This window comes from Myotis yumanensis, unplaced genomic scaffold (assembly GCF_028538775.1).
Source record: "Myotis yumanensis isolate MYYU_CA2020_CCGP unplaced genomic scaffold, mMyoYum1.0.hap1 SCAF_4, whole genome shotgun sequence".
Classification (NCBI taxonomy): domain Eukaryota; kingdom Metazoa; phylum Chordata; class Mammalia; order Chiroptera; family Vespertilionidae; genus Myotis; species Myotis yumanensis.
In genome coordinates this window covers 65,263,392-65,280,330 of record NW_027223755.1, presented here as the reverse complement: position 1 = coordinate 65,280,330, position 16,939 = coordinate 65,263,392, and the positions used below count along the sequence as shown (strand labels likewise).

At 42.7% G+C, this 16,939-nt stretch overlaps 1 protein-coding gene across 2 annotated transcripts in view; it reads left to right on the top strand.

Annotated features, from left to right (window-relative positions):
• The window catches only part of EPB41L4A (erythrocyte membrane protein band 4.1 like 4A), a 215,998-nt gene that overhangs the window by 161,482 nt on the left and 37,577 nt on the right, over positions 1–16,939 (top strand). For both annotated transcript variants that reach the window (XM_070412445.1, XM_070412444.1), the window contains exon 14: positions 16,009–16,099. In XM_070412445.1, the coding sequence (XP_070268546.1) occupies positions 16,009–16,099 (91 nt within the window). The remainder of the gene's footprint in view (positions 1–16,008; positions 16,100–16,939) is intronic.

Below are 16,939 nucleotides of genomic sequence, written 5' to 3'. Positions count from 1 at the left end.
TCTGTTTCTTTAAATGTCACATTTTCTCTTTCCTCGAATTTACATGTACTCTGCTCTGAGCCTCATTTGAATCCAGCTGGCAGAAACCCAACCTCAGCCATCTCCTACTCCTCAGGTCATGGTTGGGTTCTAACTTGGAGCAGAATATTTGAAGGGGGCCCTCTTGTCTTCAACTATGTCAGTCACCACTGTGCTCCTTGTCCCAGCCCACCAGGCCCCATGAGGGTGGGCAGTTCTGTGTGAAGCTGGGACACTGTGGGGGGAAGAAAAGGGTTCTTTAGTGAGCCTCTCAGCTTAGGCTTGTCAACCATTGGCTGTTGGTGCCAACTCAGTGTTTACAGGAATCCCCAATTTGGGGTGCAGTGAAGAAGGAAACTGCAAATAGCTCAATTATGATACAGCACGGCTATGGAATAGCTCAATAGTGTTATAGCTCAATTATGAAACAGCTTGGCTGTTCAACAGCCCACCTCTGAGGTGGCTCTCACTCTGCTCTGCCCTCACTCTGCTCTGCCCTCACTCTGCTCTGCCTGGGTCCAGTAAGATACCTTCGGTGTTTCAGCTCCAGCCTGGGAAATGCAGTCTCTAGTCTTCAGTGAAAAGGGAAAGTGCCTTTTCCAAGCCAGAGGGAAATTGACTTATATAGAGATATCTCTGGTCCCTGATTGGTTTGTACTCATGCAAATGAGGACTCCAAATCCTCACAAAATGTCCTGATTGGTCAGAATGGAGCTGCTCTTATTGATCAGTGATGGTACTGATAGGGACCAAGCTGTGCGGCGCTAATTGGACTGGGCAGGGGTAGGCAGGTGTGGGGAGCCTCAGTCCTAATGATTGAAATACAATTCCAGAAACTCCTTTACAAAGGCTGACTCAGATGGCAGGAACACAGTACCGACAGGCAGTTCAGCGCAGGCTTCTCCCTGAAGGGCGGTTTGCGTGAGAGACCCCTGTGGAGAAAAGGCTGCTGGGCTCTGTTTTTAAAATTTGAGCCCAGTTAACCACCAAAAGCCCTTCTTAGTAGGTATCTTCTTTCTCAGGGTCCACACCTATTAACCAGAAATAGCTGTTGTGTGACCTAAGACCAGTTGTAGCAGAGCAAGTAATTGTCTCAGTGAAGGTGAAATTGGAAAGGGAATTTGACTTAAGACAAAATAACACAAAACAGAAGAACCTATAACATTGTAGGTCTAGTAAATCAATCATTAGCTATTTATATTGGAATATTATCTAAAGCCAATGAATGATGTTTAGGATTAAGCCTGCCTAGAGAGACCATGCTCCCAGTCCCCCTGTAAGACTTTCCTGTGGAAGGAAGGAGGGAGGAGGTGAGGGGATGAAATGCTGCAAGGGATTGGCCTGCAGGTCATTAGGTCACTGTAGCCCTAAGGCCTCTGTCCCCTTGCCCACCCCATAGACAGCCCCTCCTTCCCTCTCCATTCATCCTTTCACACTGTGTAAGCTTTAGAGCAGCCCCCTATTCCTGGGACTCATTCATGGGTAACTGAGCAGGAAAGAAACAATAGCTTTTTTTAAAAATTTTGACAATTAAAAAAGTAGAAAGCAGATTTCAAGACATAGAAAAAGTTTCTTTATTAGATTGTACTGTACTTGGTGAACATGGAGTTATGGTTTAAATAGAAGATAGATTTCTTTTAACTGTAATAAGTCTAGCTTTTAATTTGCATAGATTGCATTCTGCTGTTATTCTCTCTAAAATAAAATTTTAGAACTACACTTTCAGGAGTTATTGGCATACATTCTCACCTCTCATTTAACATTTATGTATAATAAAAAGCCAGTTGTGCTAGAAAGGAGACTTTTGCATTTTGTTAGTTTATATCATTAATTTCTAGTGCATGACTTGTAACTCTAGAGGACATTCTTTTATTTCTTCTGAAGTTAAAGAAACTCAGCCAGACTTGATGACTGCTCTCCTTAACCTGCTACTCAGTTCTCTGCAAATTAAAAAACCCTTTGTTTCACCTCTCAATCAGGAATGCCCTGGTATTGTGTTTAGAATCCGCCAAGGTTAGACCTTGGCAACACTATGAGGAAGTACATTCCAGAACCCAGAGCCCTGCACCCAGCCGAGGAGTTCAGCACCAGGGCAGGCGGCCAGAGAATTCTTGCAAATCTAAATGGCTTCTTCTTCTTCTTTTTTTTAAACATAAATTCTTTATTAAAAAAGAGGATATGGTAGCCCTGGCCTGGTAGCTCAGTTGGTTGGAGCATTGTCCCTATGTGCCAAAGTTGCGAGTTCAATCTCCAGTCAGGGCACACACAACAAGCAACCAATGAATGCATAAATAAGTGGAACAACAAACTGATTCTCCCAACCCTCACCCCCACCCTCAAAGCAATCAATAAAATTAGCCCTGGCCAGTGTGGCTCAGTTGGTTGAGCATAGTCTCATGCACCAAAATTCACCAGTTCCATTCCGGCAGGGCACATGCCTGGTTTTCAGGCTAAATCCCTAGTAGGGGGCATGCAGGAGGCAGCCAATCCATGTTTCTTTCTCTCCCTTGCTCAGGATATAGGGCACAGGCACTTGTAGACACGCTGGTACCATTCACACACGGAGAGGGACATCACCCCCTTTAGCAGTCATGCCTTCTCACAGGGGTAGAGGTCCAGGTAGTTCTGCCAACAGTCCCTGGTCGTGTTCTGGTTGGGGAAGCGGCTGTCAAAAGGAGCAGTGCAGTGGTTCTTGATTTTGATCTTGATGTCTTCTGCATGTTGCTGATTCCTAAAGACGCCCCTGAAGGCGCTCGCAGCTCAGAGCAGCTCAGAGACTCCTCAACAAAGAGACTCCTCCGTCTCTAAATGGCTCCTTTGGAGCTTGGGGGAAAGCCCAAGGTGAGATGAGATGGCAGGAAAGAAAGTGCGTATTTGTACAGCCCTTTCTCTGACAAGGTCTGGGCAACTCATGTGGGTTCTTGTCAGAGGAGAGTCTGTGCTATAAGTAAGCAGTAAGGATGTAATATTTGGTTATCATTCATAATTAGGTGTAAGAAAAGTAATGGGTAAAGCTATTTGCCATGGATAGGCAATGCTATGCTTATGTGATGCAGCATTTTAAGTTCTTAAAATATCACACCGGTGAATGGTTGTCTTTTTTTTTTTTTAATATATTTTATTGACTTTTTACAGAGAGGAAGGGAGAGAGATAGAGAGTTAGAAACATCGATGAGAGAGAAACATTGATCAGCTGCCTCCTGCACATCTCCTACTGTGGATGTGCCCGCAACCAAGGTACATGCCCTTGACAGAATCGAACCCGGGACCCTTCAGTCCGCAGGCCGACACTCTATCCACTGAGCCAAACCGGTTTCGGCGAATAGTTGTCTTCAGACAACTGAAAAGCAAAGTCGGGAGACATTTTGGCATTCCCACTTGGAATATGTGGAAGGTACTGAAACACAGTGCCTCAGGGGTCGTGAGAATGACTCCCGATGAGGATGGTTGGTGCGGGTCTGCGAGCAGACAGCTCTGCTCAGGCCAAGCCCACTGTTTCTGTGCAGGCGCGTGAACCTGGTGTCCTCAGATCTTCCAGCGTTTTAAGGGAAGCAAGGATTTGGGTATTGATGTAAATTGACCAGAATTTTAAGTATGGGCAGTTAATTTCCTTTTAAAGAAAGTCTCTGTATGCTAAACTGAACATTCCTGAGGGCCAAACATGGCTTGAGGACTGCCTCTGCAGTGTGATCGCTGTTCCACGTGCCCTGGGGTCACTGTGGGGTTCTCCCACATGCTCTGCGAGCACTTCTAAGTCGGATTCAACACTGCATGACTCCCCAACATGAGCACTTTGTGGTTAGTAGGTCAGTTGTTCAATCCCAGGGGATGATGGTGCCACACAGCCCTGGACCCTGTAGGCAATGATTCACATGTGGGTAGCTGACCCTCTGGGTGACCTGGGGTGGATGCAGCCAAAAGCAGGAGAGACAGAAATGCTCTGATGTAGTGAAGTTTTACTTGATGTAGTGTAAGCTCTGGGCTGCTGAGAAATCATAATGTCAAGAAAGTATTAGTAATAATCATATTGAGCACCACTTCTGATTAGCACCTTGTGGTATGTGGGGTGTCAGCAGAAGCTCACCTTGGCTTGTGGCAATTAGAAATATATTTTTAAACATGTTTTTTAGGCAGACAAAAGGCAAGCTACGTGGGTAGAGACTGGCATGTCAGATCAATACAGTGTGCTCTGGTGAGCTACACGTGATAAATCCAGGTTCAGCCTGGAGTCCATGTCCTAACTGTGGATTATGAAGTCACTTAACCAGCCTAAGCCTCCATGTTTACATCTGTCAAATGAGGAGATGATCCCTGCTCACAGGAGATGTCATGAGAATAGTGTCTGAAATGGGCAGAGTTTGGTGCTGACCACATGCAGAGGCTTGGGACACTTTAGTTTCCTTCTCCCCAACTAAGAGGAAGCCAGCCTTCTTTTACACGGTATGGGCCAGTCTCTGAGTCCACCTGTCAGTCTTGGAACTAAATTTACCATATAGTATCAACCTCACATACAAAGGATACTATGATATATGGAGGCGATATGGCCTTTAGAGAGCTCTGGGTGGAGAGAGTCATTCATTCAAGTACAGGGAATGGGGGCATAACAAGGGAAATGAGTACCCCTGCTTCATTTTAGAAGATTCAGTATAAGCAAGATATGAGGGAAGTGAGCAAGTCAGAGTACCCTCTGTATCTAAGCTCTGCTGGCAGATCTCTGAGGCCCGCCCCCCCCCCCCCCCCCCCCCCCCCGCCACACACACACAAGGGCAGCTGCTGGCAGGTGATTTTAGCAGCTCAGAGTGTGACTACTTCTCAGGGTAGCCTTTAGTCCACCGTTTTCTCTGATTTTCACACACCACCCACTCCCTCACTCCGCCATGCTGATGCTCACTTCTCTTTAGTCCCATGCGGATAGTCTGTGGCTGTGAATGGGAAACAATGAACTCCTCACAGTGCGTTCATAATAATGATGCGATTGCGTGATAGTTTAAAGCTCACAGAGTTCATCATTCCTTCTTCCAGGTAAAGTGGTTTGCCCTATCCGAAGTAATTAGCTGCTGGGTCTGCATTTTTTGTGTGAAGCAGACAATGGAAACAGAAGACAAAGGCAGGGCAGAGCTGAAAAGGCTTCCAGAGGGGAAGCAGAGTTGTTGAATGGAGGAGTAAACAGAAGCCAGGGCTCCGGGTCAGGGATTTCACAAGTTAAATCCTAACCTCACTTCTCCAGCATGAGCAGACCTGTTGCTGTGTTTGTCACCACAGAGATGGCAAACTACCCAAACATTTGAATTTGTGTCAGTCTGATTCTGCGGTCCCACAATGTCTGCCCTGAAAGGCCAGGTCCCTGGAGGAGCTCCACAGGTGGAAGAATATTGATAACTAACAGTTATTGAGCATCACTGCGTGCCTGGCACTGTGCTGGGCACCCCACAGATAGTATCTCACTCATTTCTTTAGAAGATACCATGCATCTCAATGTACAGGTGGAAAGACAGAGGCTGGCACTTGTCCAGGGCCCCAGAGCTGGAATTTTAACTCAGATCAATTAGAGTGTACAGTGTCAACAAGAAAAAAAACAACCGTGATAAATTTGTATGTGTGATATGGAATGATTTTCAATATAGAGTATAAGCAAGGCAAAAAAAAGTGTCGCAGCATATAATACACTCCCGTTATATAAGAAGACAAAAGTTTGAAATGGGAGGATATGCATACATATATAATCTACTGAGATGTGGTGCAAATCTGTGATTCTACTTTCTCTTCACCCTGACTGTAAGGATTCCAGCTGAGGAGTCTTAAATTGCCTCGGGGCAGATTATATGAGCCTTTGCACATGGCATAGTGCGAGGAAAACAATAGTTGTACCTGATTTGAGTAGATGCTGGAAACCTTTTATTATTTTGCTTTTTCTTTAAAAAAAAAAATCACTTCAAAAGTCTTATAGACTTGTAAAAAATATCTTCCCAGATTACAAAATGCATTTTTGTCATCGGAAATATACAGTATTTTTCCATAGAAAAGTAAAGCACGTTCTTTAAAACTCAAGTTCAAGTGACACTCTTATTGATACATTGAATGAAATTAACTGTGACAACCTTTGCATCAATACAGCTTTTCAAATTGTTCTTTTATTCCAAATTAACCAGATGCATCTGGGTTTTTTCCTTGTTGGTTAAATTCATAGTTAGTCATTAGTGCTGTCTTGCTGGGAATGGACAAAAAGAGGCCTTTCAGGTTGGTTTTGTGTGTCTATGTCTTTGCCTTTGACTTCTGTGCCACAGTAACTGTAGAACCTGGTGAGTTTGAGTAACTTTCAGAATTGGCTCCACCCTTCCTTTGTGGTGTCAGCTCATGGTTTTGCCATAAAATAAAGGTTCTGCCTTGATTTTACTAACCAGTTAGGCAAATTTCCCTGCCTTCTCACCCCACTTTCTTCTTTATAGACAGGGGTTCGAGGGTTTGCCCATGACCTATTGCAGCTTCTCTTTTGAGATAGATCTCTGAGGCAGATGGCATCGGAGGATTCCACACCTTTGTTTTACTGCCAGATTCAGGATTCATGGGGGTGATTCCTCTGCTAGCATTTCCTTCAGACCTTGAGAAATGTGGGATTAATTTCTGTGGTTCTGCCTTCTTTACTTATTGGTATCAGTGTGAAAACTGGAGTTCCCGGGGTTCAGGGTTATTTTGGTAGGTGTAGGGAGAGGAGGTGAAACAGGTAAGAGAGGAGGGAATTACTTTCATTGTGGAGTAGGTACCTTGGGTTGGCACTTTGAACAATGCACTATGCTGATCTTGGGACCAAGAGTCCTATAGAGGTGACAGGACAGCCCTCTGTAACGGTGGCCTTGCCTCCTCCCTTCTCTCCTGGCATGAGAGTTTAGACCAAATGAGGAAAACACCCAGAGAAGCTGGAATTGGAGCCCAGAGGATGAGCCCCTCAGCTGGGGAGAGCTGTGCCTTTTAGGGATGCTATTGTAAGAATACTTCTGCTATTATAAGAAGCTGGTTTGCAAAGAATAGACTCACTGCGACAAACACTAAAGGACCATGCAGCACTGAGGGGAGGATGGGGGAGAAGACCCAGGTAGCCATGACTTCTAGTCTGAGATCCTACTGTGTCTTTAGGATGCATCCCTAAGTTAAGCTGCTTTCCTTGCAACTAAACAATGAATCCTTTTGGGAAGCCCGTGAGGAAGGTAGATGGTATTTTCATTTCACTCCTAAAGAAACTGAAGCTCAGAAACATTAAATACTTATACAAGGTTACACAGCTAGTAAGAACAGCGTCAGGATTCAAACCCAGGTCTTTAGAAGAAACATGTTTGGAAAGCAAATGGAACATAAAAAAGGTGAAAGGCTGCCTGCCCTAGCCCATTTGGATAGAGCGTCAAGCCTTCTGTGGACTGAAGGGTCCCAGGTTCGATTCCAGTCAAGGGCACATGCCTGGGTTGTGGGCTCGATCCCCAGTAGGGGGGCATGCAGGAGTCAGCCGGTCAGTGATTCTCTCTCATCATTGATGTTTCTATCTCTCTCTCCCTCTCCCTTCCTCTCTGAAATCAATAAAAATATCTTTTTTAAAAAAAGGTGAAAGGGCCCTAACTGGTTTGGCTCAGTGGATAGAGTGTCGGCCTGCAGACTGAAGGGTCCCAGGTTCAATTCCGGTCAAGGGCATGTACCTTGGTTGTGAGCACATCCCCAGTTGGGGGTGTGCAGGAGGCAGCTGATAGATGTTTCTCTCTCAATGTTTCTAACTCTCTATCCCTCTCCCTTCCTCTCTGTAAAAAATCAATAAAATATATTTTTTAAAAAATAAAATAAAATAAAATAAAAAGGTGAAAGGCCTAGAATTATTTGAAAATACCCGTCCTCTGCTTTTCTCATTATTGTGAGATTTGTTTACTCTGCTAGATCTGCTTGTTTCTGCAGGGATGCTTGAGCAGACAGTTCGTTCTGCTCATTTACGAAAGAGCAACAGTGTTAATTGCAAGGAGCCTTAGGTGCAGCACAGCGGGTGTATGTTTGTTCAAGGATGCTTTCCTTTGTCGACACTCTTCTGCCTTAAAGATGATGTTTATTTTCATCCTGTAAAAGACTTATTAATTGTGGCAACTCTGGTTAGATTTTCCTCTAAAAAGTTAATGTTTCCACTCTTCCTGGGAGTGTGTAGCATTCCATGCATAGCTACCAAAATTAGAAAAGCAAGCAAGGCTAAAGGCCTATTGTATATCCAAGTTAACTATCATAGTTTTAGTGAGTTGCCAGGAGTGTCACTTTTTCTCCCCCTTCTCATGCAACAAAAATTTATTGAACTCCTCTTTCGCTTAAGACCTGTGGCATTGTGATTTATAATAAGAAATCTGTGTTTGGTCTTAATCCCTGTACCTGACACAAAGCTACTAAACCTCTTGGAATTTCCTTGATAAGAACTGTGAAGGTGAAAGGAGTGACTTTCGTTATTCACGACAAATTCCTTTTAACCACAAAGGAGTTTATGTTGATAGGTGACTTTTGGAAAGCCTGAAGGATGGGGGTGTCTGCCAGGGAACCAACTGTGTGGTCAGGGAGGGGGAACTTTCAGTGCCACCCATGATTTCCAGGAAGTGGGGAGGGGCAGGAGGCTGAATCAAGTACCAATGGCTGGGGAGTTAATCAACCATGCCTCTGTACTGAAGCCTCCATAAAACCCGAAAGGACAGGGCTCTGGGGGTGGTGAACACATGGCGATGCAGGAAGAGTGGTGCCCTCCTGTGGCCCTGGCCCTGTGCATCTCTTTCATCCGACTGTTCCTCAGTGATATCCTGTAATGAACCAGCAATCCAGGAAGTAAACTGTCTTCCTGAGTTCTCTGCGCTGCTCTAGCAAATTAATCAAACTTGGGGAGGGGGACGGGGAGCCTCTGACTTACAGCCAGTTAGCCAGAAGCATAGATAACGCCCTGGACTTTCCATTGGTGTCTGAAGCGGGGACAATCTTGTGGAGGATTTGGGGGAGTGCAAGAGTACTACCAGGATAGGGTATGAGCGTTTACTCAACTCTCTTCCTTCACACTGAATCCCCATATTACAGGAAGAAAGAACTTGGTGTCCAAGTGATTTGCCACACCTCCTGATCCCAGCCAACCATCCACAAAGGGGTGCTGTCATTGGGCCTAAGAGGGCTGGAAGGAAAGACACTTGTTCCTCTGCTGTTACCGCATCTGGCATCCCCTCCAGCATACACAGGTGTAGACAGGCTACAAGCTCTTCAGCTAGCAGAACCCTTTCATTCTACTCTAAGGGTCTTAAGGGAGTGAGCAGATGCCTTCCCAGGCGCAGAAGTGCCTTTCCTGTTTTTGAACCTGGCATTCTGACCCACAGGGAAGGATGTCTGTGACCACCTGACCCTCAGTGTGTGCCTCTGCAGCGCAGGTGGAGGGGCAGAGGACGAAGAGCCTTTATTTTCACCTGACTCACACTCCCAGGTTGATCATTTTGGTCATGAGGAAAGCAGAGGGATCCAGGAGAGTGCTGGGTCAGGGAAGAAGAAACTGGAAGCAGACCAACCAGGGAAGGGATGTTCGTGCACAGACAGATTTTCCCAGCATCTTTCTCATCCACACCCATGCTTTATAATCTACCCTCCAGCTTTTTAGCAGAATGCCTTGTTTGATCTTGTACTTGACATGTAGCAAAATCAGTGTCTTAAAGGTCTGTGTATTTGTGGTAAAGAGGTAACCGTGCTTAAATACCACCCTGGAGATTTTGAAGGCAGAAACTCTAAAGCGAGGCAGGGGGTCTGGCTCTCTTTAAGACGAGTGGGCTGATGTCAGGTATTTGAACTTTAAAGAAAGATGTTAGATTCAGAAACACCTCTATTTTTCAAATTGTGTGTTTGGAAATTCAGTTTGGTTTACCTAAATTAATAAGTGTTCAGCCAAGTATAAACCCTTTCATGATGATAGGAAAAATATATATGTAAGATTTTCTTGATCATTTTACTTTTGATCATAATTTGTGGTGTTAGAAAAATATTTGTTTAAATTTGCTAATTTGTTATACCATATGCCATTTTTTTCTATAATATCCAGTCTAAAGTCAGTTGAAACCAAGGCAGAGTAACTTTGTACTGTCAGTGTGAGAAATAGAGCTAAAATATATTTCCATTTATTAGCTCATTCTTAATTCATGGATATCAGATTTCTTCTGAGAAGTTGTACTGGGTTAGATAACATTAAATCAGATTGGCTTAACTGAAACATAACCATCTGTTGTATTGGGAATCGCTGTAATTGTCCTGGCTGTTTGTTATTTGTTTCAAGCATCAGATATAGAGGGTTTGGTTTTTTTGTTTGTATGTTTGTTTTCTTCTTAAGTTTAAAGAAGAGAAGATATGTGATTAAGATAAAATTTTAGCTAAAATTTACAAATGTATCATATTATAGAGTTCTTAAAATGAAATTATTTATAATCTTGCTTTCCTTATTGGCTACTTGTCCTTTTCCCCATATAACAAAATAAGGCATTCTTTCTTGCAAATATAAATTTATTTCATTTAAATGTCACATATTTATCCTCCATGTCCACTCTGTAAATTAAAATCAGTGGCAGCATTTAGATAACATCAAAGATTTAATTTAGGTTGACAGGTGTCAAATTGGGTTATACATTGTGAGACTTATAACTATATAAATGCAAAGTGGTTTTATAATTGAGAATCCATGTATATTCATCACCAGATCTTGACATCACAGAGATGACTTTTGAGAACTGCCCCAGATCAAGCAGCTAATAGACCCTGGGAGAGTTGATCTGTTTCTGACAGCTCCTCTTCCTGACCCGAAGGCCAGGGTCAAATGTGAGCAGGGCCAAACCCCACAAAAGCCTGGCAGCGGTCCCATGCACGCAGGCTGGAAGCATTTGCATTTAGGGTGTAAAAAAATGAACAAACAAGAGACCACGGGACATTGGACATTGGCGTTGCCGTGTCTTCACAACTGCAGGGAATTGTGTGGGCTCCTATAAAGCTATGGTGATAACAGTCCAGAGACATAAATGATCACAGTTCATGAGCTAGATTTGCCTCTTAATTAACTATAGCAGTCCCCTGATAAACGTATTCTTCCCAACGTGAGCAGCCTCTTGAAATGAAGTCCTTTGTGTTTTTTTTTTTTTTTTTTTTTTTTAAATGTATTTTATTGATTTTTTACAGAGAGGAAGGGAGAGGGACAGAGAGCTAGAAACATCGATGAGGGAGAAACATCGATCAGCTGCCTCCCGCACATCTCCCACTGGGGATGTGCCCGCAACCAAGGTACATGCCCTTGACCAGAATCGAACCCGGGACCCTTGAGTCCGCAGGCCGATGCTCTATCCACTGAGCCAAACTGGTTAGGGCCGAAGTCCTTTGTGTTTTTAATGTGAACAATATATAAAATGAATTGGGTGCTCCTAATTCTAAATGGCCTTGCCACAGTTAATATTTCATTTTATCTAAAATAAAATACAGATTTTCTAAGGAGCCTTGATAATCACATGTCAATAACTGATCTTTGTTATAGACCATCTGTGACTGTCATTACAAGAGCAGTGCGCTACAGCACAAGGCTGCACTGAAAGCTCCGAGAAGTAGCCCATCCTGCAGGATGGGGCACGTGTCCTCTTGTCCTGCATTTCCCATACTACCACCTTCAGGTTTTTGTTTTTTTTCTCATCTTTTGACACTTTTTAAACATAACATAATTATCCTGAAATTTTCCCTTCTAGTGGAAAAAATAGCAGAAATAGAAAAAAAAACAAAAAACCCTTTACAATAATGGACCTTCATTGAAAACCTACTACTGTGCTGTCAGTCATGGGGAGAGGACCACAGTGGTGTGTCCTTCATTTTATTGCAACTTTGAGGCCTTATAAAATACATAAGTCATGGGGACGTAACGTGCAGCATGGTGACCATAGTTACCAATACTGTATTGCATATTTGAAAGTTGTTAAGAGAGTAGATCTTAAAAGTTCTCATCACAAGAAAAAAAAAATTGAAATTATGTGTGGTGATGGATGCTAACCAGACATATTGTGGTGATCATTTCACAGTGTATACAAATATGGAATCCTTATGTTGTTAACATAATGTTATATGTGAACTATACCTCAATGAAAAGATTTTGAGGCCTTATTAACTTTTATTAAAAATTTAAAAAGTAATAATTTTATTGTGTATGTTATACATATTTTATGAAATGAATACATAATGCTTTCTGCTTCTAGATATTTTAGATGGAAACCAACTCTTTGACTTTATCTAAAAGAAGGAGTTGCTCCAAAGGGAGTGGTTTGTGTAGTGTAGGAAAATTGCCTCATTGTTATATTTCTGGAGGTGGGGAGTGGTTAACTAGCCATTCACTTTATAATAGTTTATTAAACTGTTCATATATGTGTGATACATTCTTTTCAGTGGTCAGTTATAATTTACAATGAAAAAGGAATGGGGGAAAAAGACTTCACCAACCTCAAAATATCTCCTGGAACAGCTAAATTCCATTGCTATCAGTTATTTTAGTTAATACATGGCTTCTCCTTTTCCTCTTTGAAATGGAACTAGTCTGTGGCCAATAATGCATGAAGACATGAGCCCTTTAGTGTTTAGGGCTTGTCAGATCCCGTCTTCTCTGTAGCCCAAGAATCTGAGCTAATGTGGAAGGGATGGTTCTGGAGGAGGTATGATGAGGGGAGAAAAAGTTGGCAATGGATGTCAGCAAAATGGAAAGTCAGTGAACTTAAATAATGCATAACTTATATTTCCCACCCTTTCATATTTCAGTAACCAACACATAACCTAGCCTTACTGAATTGCTTAGCTCTCTTTTTAAATGGTAGTATGGGGAAAATCACACTAATTTAACTTAATTAGGAAGATGATTAAAATCCAGTGTTAAGAGTATAGTTATTACTTTTTTTTAGTTATTACTTTTAAGTGCACATTTAGTAATGTGAGTATTACCTAATTAAGGCTTTTTAAGAACCCTATACCCATGAATAGAAAAGAATAAATTTTAGTTTGCATCTGACTGTTATATGAATGGATACTTCATAAGTGCTCCCAGTAAGTTATTGCTTAGAAGTAGCTTTCCCTCTGTAAGTCTGTTTTCCTCATAAGGTTTTTAAAACCCAGGGTTGTCCATTTGATAGAATTGTAGAGTAGGGAAATACGAATGAACAGATTTGTTATTAGTAGTCTACTATTTTCAATATAAACGAGCCATAAATTAGATTGTATTACTGACAAAAGCTTAACTCATTTATGCTGTGCATGTGAGAATTATGACTGCTGTGTTAATAAAATAGTCCTGACAGTCGAATAGTTTATTTTGAAGAAGCCTACTGCTTGTGAGTGTCTGAGAGAGCCTGTGTGTGTGTCACACACTCCCTCCAGAAATTATTTTGGAAAACCATCCATCTAGTGTTTCATTTTAAAAATTATGATTTGGATGTTGTGAATAACCAAGTATTAGTTTCTTTAAGAAAAATATATGCACATTTAGTTTGAATTTTTTTCTATTTAAAAATATTCCTCAGTTGTTTGTCTACCTGTTTATTAGTTTTTTGGAAGATTTGGATGGGAGAGGTGAAAGTGATTAAGTACCTTACTTTCCCCCAGGTGATTAGTTGTTAGACTAAGAAAAGACTAATCAGTCTGAGGAGATGGGGTTTGGAGCAAACCTAGGCTTATTCTGAATGGGGTGACACGGTGCTTCGTTACCGCGATGTTCACCTTGACTTGGTGCTTCCTTGGTTGGAGTTACTGGCACTGGTATTGGTCTCTCTGCTGCGCTTCCTCCTCCCCCCAGTCTGGGAAAACAGTCCTAGGTACATGAAGGTCCCTTTCATTTATATGAATTTATATCTGCTGAGAACAATACTGCACTAAAAAAAAATTTATTTGGAACAATGTCTGGGCCACAAGTGAGTTAATCCTTCCTGCAACTGCCCCAGGGCCATCCCACATAGACTTCCAACTTCCAGAAGCAGCTCCAGCTCAGATCTGTGCCTGTAGTTTTGGGAATCTGCCCCTACGACTTTATTAATGGCCATGGCCAAACAGACAGTGACTGGCCATTGCTGTACCTGATAGCACCTAGGGTAGTTCCAGGGAATTGCTTGTGTCCCACTTATCATGAACTTTCCTGTGAAATTTCCCATCGGCTCCAGAGTTCTTCTTTCCTCGTGCCTGGGTTCTGAAGGTCGCTTTAGTACGAGTGGCCTTTCATGCCACGTGCATTTTCAGGCTCACCTTTCAGTTTCAGGGTTACAAAATAGGAGCCAACGTCAGGTATGGAATTCATGACAAATTCCTTAGAATAGTAGTTTTTGGACCTCTTATTTGAAACCACTGTTTGTTTCCTCTGTCCGGGGTTATTCATTAATGTTTGCCTTTCCTGATAGATAGTCAACCAATGTGCCTACAAACTGCTCTGTAAGGAATTGCCACCTGGGGTGGGGGTGCTCAGTGTGGTCTTCCGGTCTCAGTTGCCCTGGAGAGAAAAAACTCTCCTCTTCGTTGGCAATAGGATGTTCTCTTCACTGGACATTCTTTCCACTTGTTTTCTAGAGAGTCTATCTCCTAGTGGACGCTGTATTTAGACAGACTTTTTAACTACCTGAGGGTGGGGCACAGAGCACACATGGAAGGCCGTGTGGTGGGGCAGCTGTCTCTGGGGCCACACTGCTGGGTTTCAAAGCCCCTCTCCCAAAAGGGACACATATGTAATACCCTTTGTAATACTTTAAGCAATAAAAAAATAAAAAATAAAAAACAAAAAAAACAAAGCCCCTCTTCCCCTTTCCACCCCCCCCCCCCTCCCACACACACACTCATAAGCTGTGGGATCTTGGGAAAGGCCCATTTTTAAAGTCTTTAAAAATGGGATAGTATTAGTATTTATTTACATGATTATTTTGAGGATTACATGAATAAAGAGATGTGAAGTGCTTGGAATAGCACATAGTACGTGTTCAATAAATACCAGCCCTTATTAGCATCACAAATTCATCTCATGACTCGAAAACCACTTGTGGTTAGTGGTGATGTCACTTATTATCGAACTGTGGTTGTCCCCTACAAGATGCCTCTCTGAGGTGGACACGCCTGTATGACACAGAGTTTACTGAACAAGGACTCGGGCCTCCCTTCACTGGTTTCCCCTGCACCAGCCCAGTGAGGTGCATGTCACCCTGCAGGCTTATGAGCCTCTGTTCCGAGAATGGGGTCCAGACTTCCTAGTGGGCTTAGCCCTTTCACTTAGCTCCCTTTGAATCCTGATTTCCATCCCATCTTCGGGGCTCCCTCTGCTGGTCCACCTGGCCTATATGCAAATTCTTGGAGTAGCAGCTTTTACAAAGTTAGTTTTAGGCTTTTAAGGAACATTTATTTGCACAAACATATTTGAAAACGTGTGTGTGTGTGTGTGTGTGTGTGTGAGCGAGTGATACAGATTACATCAATATTACTCTTTTTTTGCCATTTGTATAATGAGTTGGGATATTTTCCTATTTTCAGTTTGAAAATGTGTTGTTGTTTGCTTTGTTTGATAGAATGGGAGCTATCATGGCATGCCAACAAATGTAACTTCTTTACAACGTAGTCATCAATTTTTACCTTATATATTTCAAGGTATAGCACTAAGGATCTTAGACTCTTATTTTTAACAGTCGAAAGCAAAGACTTTCTCATGATGTAGGGAGTTAATTCTTTAAGTGGCAAAAGGTCCCATTTTAGAGAGGTGCCAGAGCCTAGACCCCATAGGAGGTGGTTATGTTGAGGATTGAGGGTTGGTTTTTTTTGCATCCAGAAAACAGCACCTCAGATTTATTGTTTGACTCCTTATTATTTGGAATTGTAATTTATCAGTACAATGTGCCATGACAGCCCTAAAATTGCATTTTAAAGTAACTCTTTTGCTTCTTTGTGTTTTCCTGATCACTTTGTTCTCCTCCCTTCCGTTGCTCCTAGGATCAAACAGCATAAACCGGGTAACTGCAAACACGGAAAATGGAGAAAATGAAGGAACAACTAAAATTATTGCACCTTCACCAATAAAAAGGTCAGTCAATTAACCGGAGGAACGTAATACTGTATATTGTCACGAAGATGAATTTTCCTCAGAGCAAGGTGACGAATCTCTTCACTTTGGTAATTCAGTAGTACTTTCGATCAAAATAGTCTGGGGCCAAAGGATATTTTAAAATGCCAGCAAATTATGCCACATCAGGACCTGCCTGCCTCGTTTGAAGGAAACACCCTGCTGTCACAGCGTGCTGCTCTCAGAGGTAATCGGAAGTCGGCGTTCTCGGCAGCAGAGTGAAAAGTCCATGTGATTTTTTAAATGGCGAGATGTGATGGACTAACTCAGACAGACCTGTGAAATAAAGTGGATGATATTCATGTTTAATGTACTGTGTTCATTACGGTGGTGCACTGAGCTGTGGCCCCGGGAAGTGGGCTTATAGCATTTAGAGGCGCGGGGCTTCAGAAGGCAGTGATTGCATATGTATGAAGAGTGGTCATGGTCCTCGAGTCCATTTTCCCAGCAGCATTCCCCAGAGGAAAAACCTTCCTTGCTATGTTACATGGACTGTTTCCCTGGAAGATCAGCCTTGTTCTCTAACACACAGTTTCAGTGTCCTTTTTTCCTGTCCCCAATGATGTTCAGGGGTCAGCGTTTTAGACGTACACTGAGCAGCGTTCAGCCCCTCGCTTTCTCTCTGGAGACGGCCGCCCACACATCTTGGAGAGGTCCAAGCTGTCAGAAACGCGTGACCTGGAAAGACTTCTGAGGTCACCTGCTCCGTCTTTGTTAGTAAATAAGGGGGTCTTCATTCAGCTGGATTGTGACTGCTTGGAGAAATACTGCTTGTAATTTCTCAGCAAAATAATTTCAAGA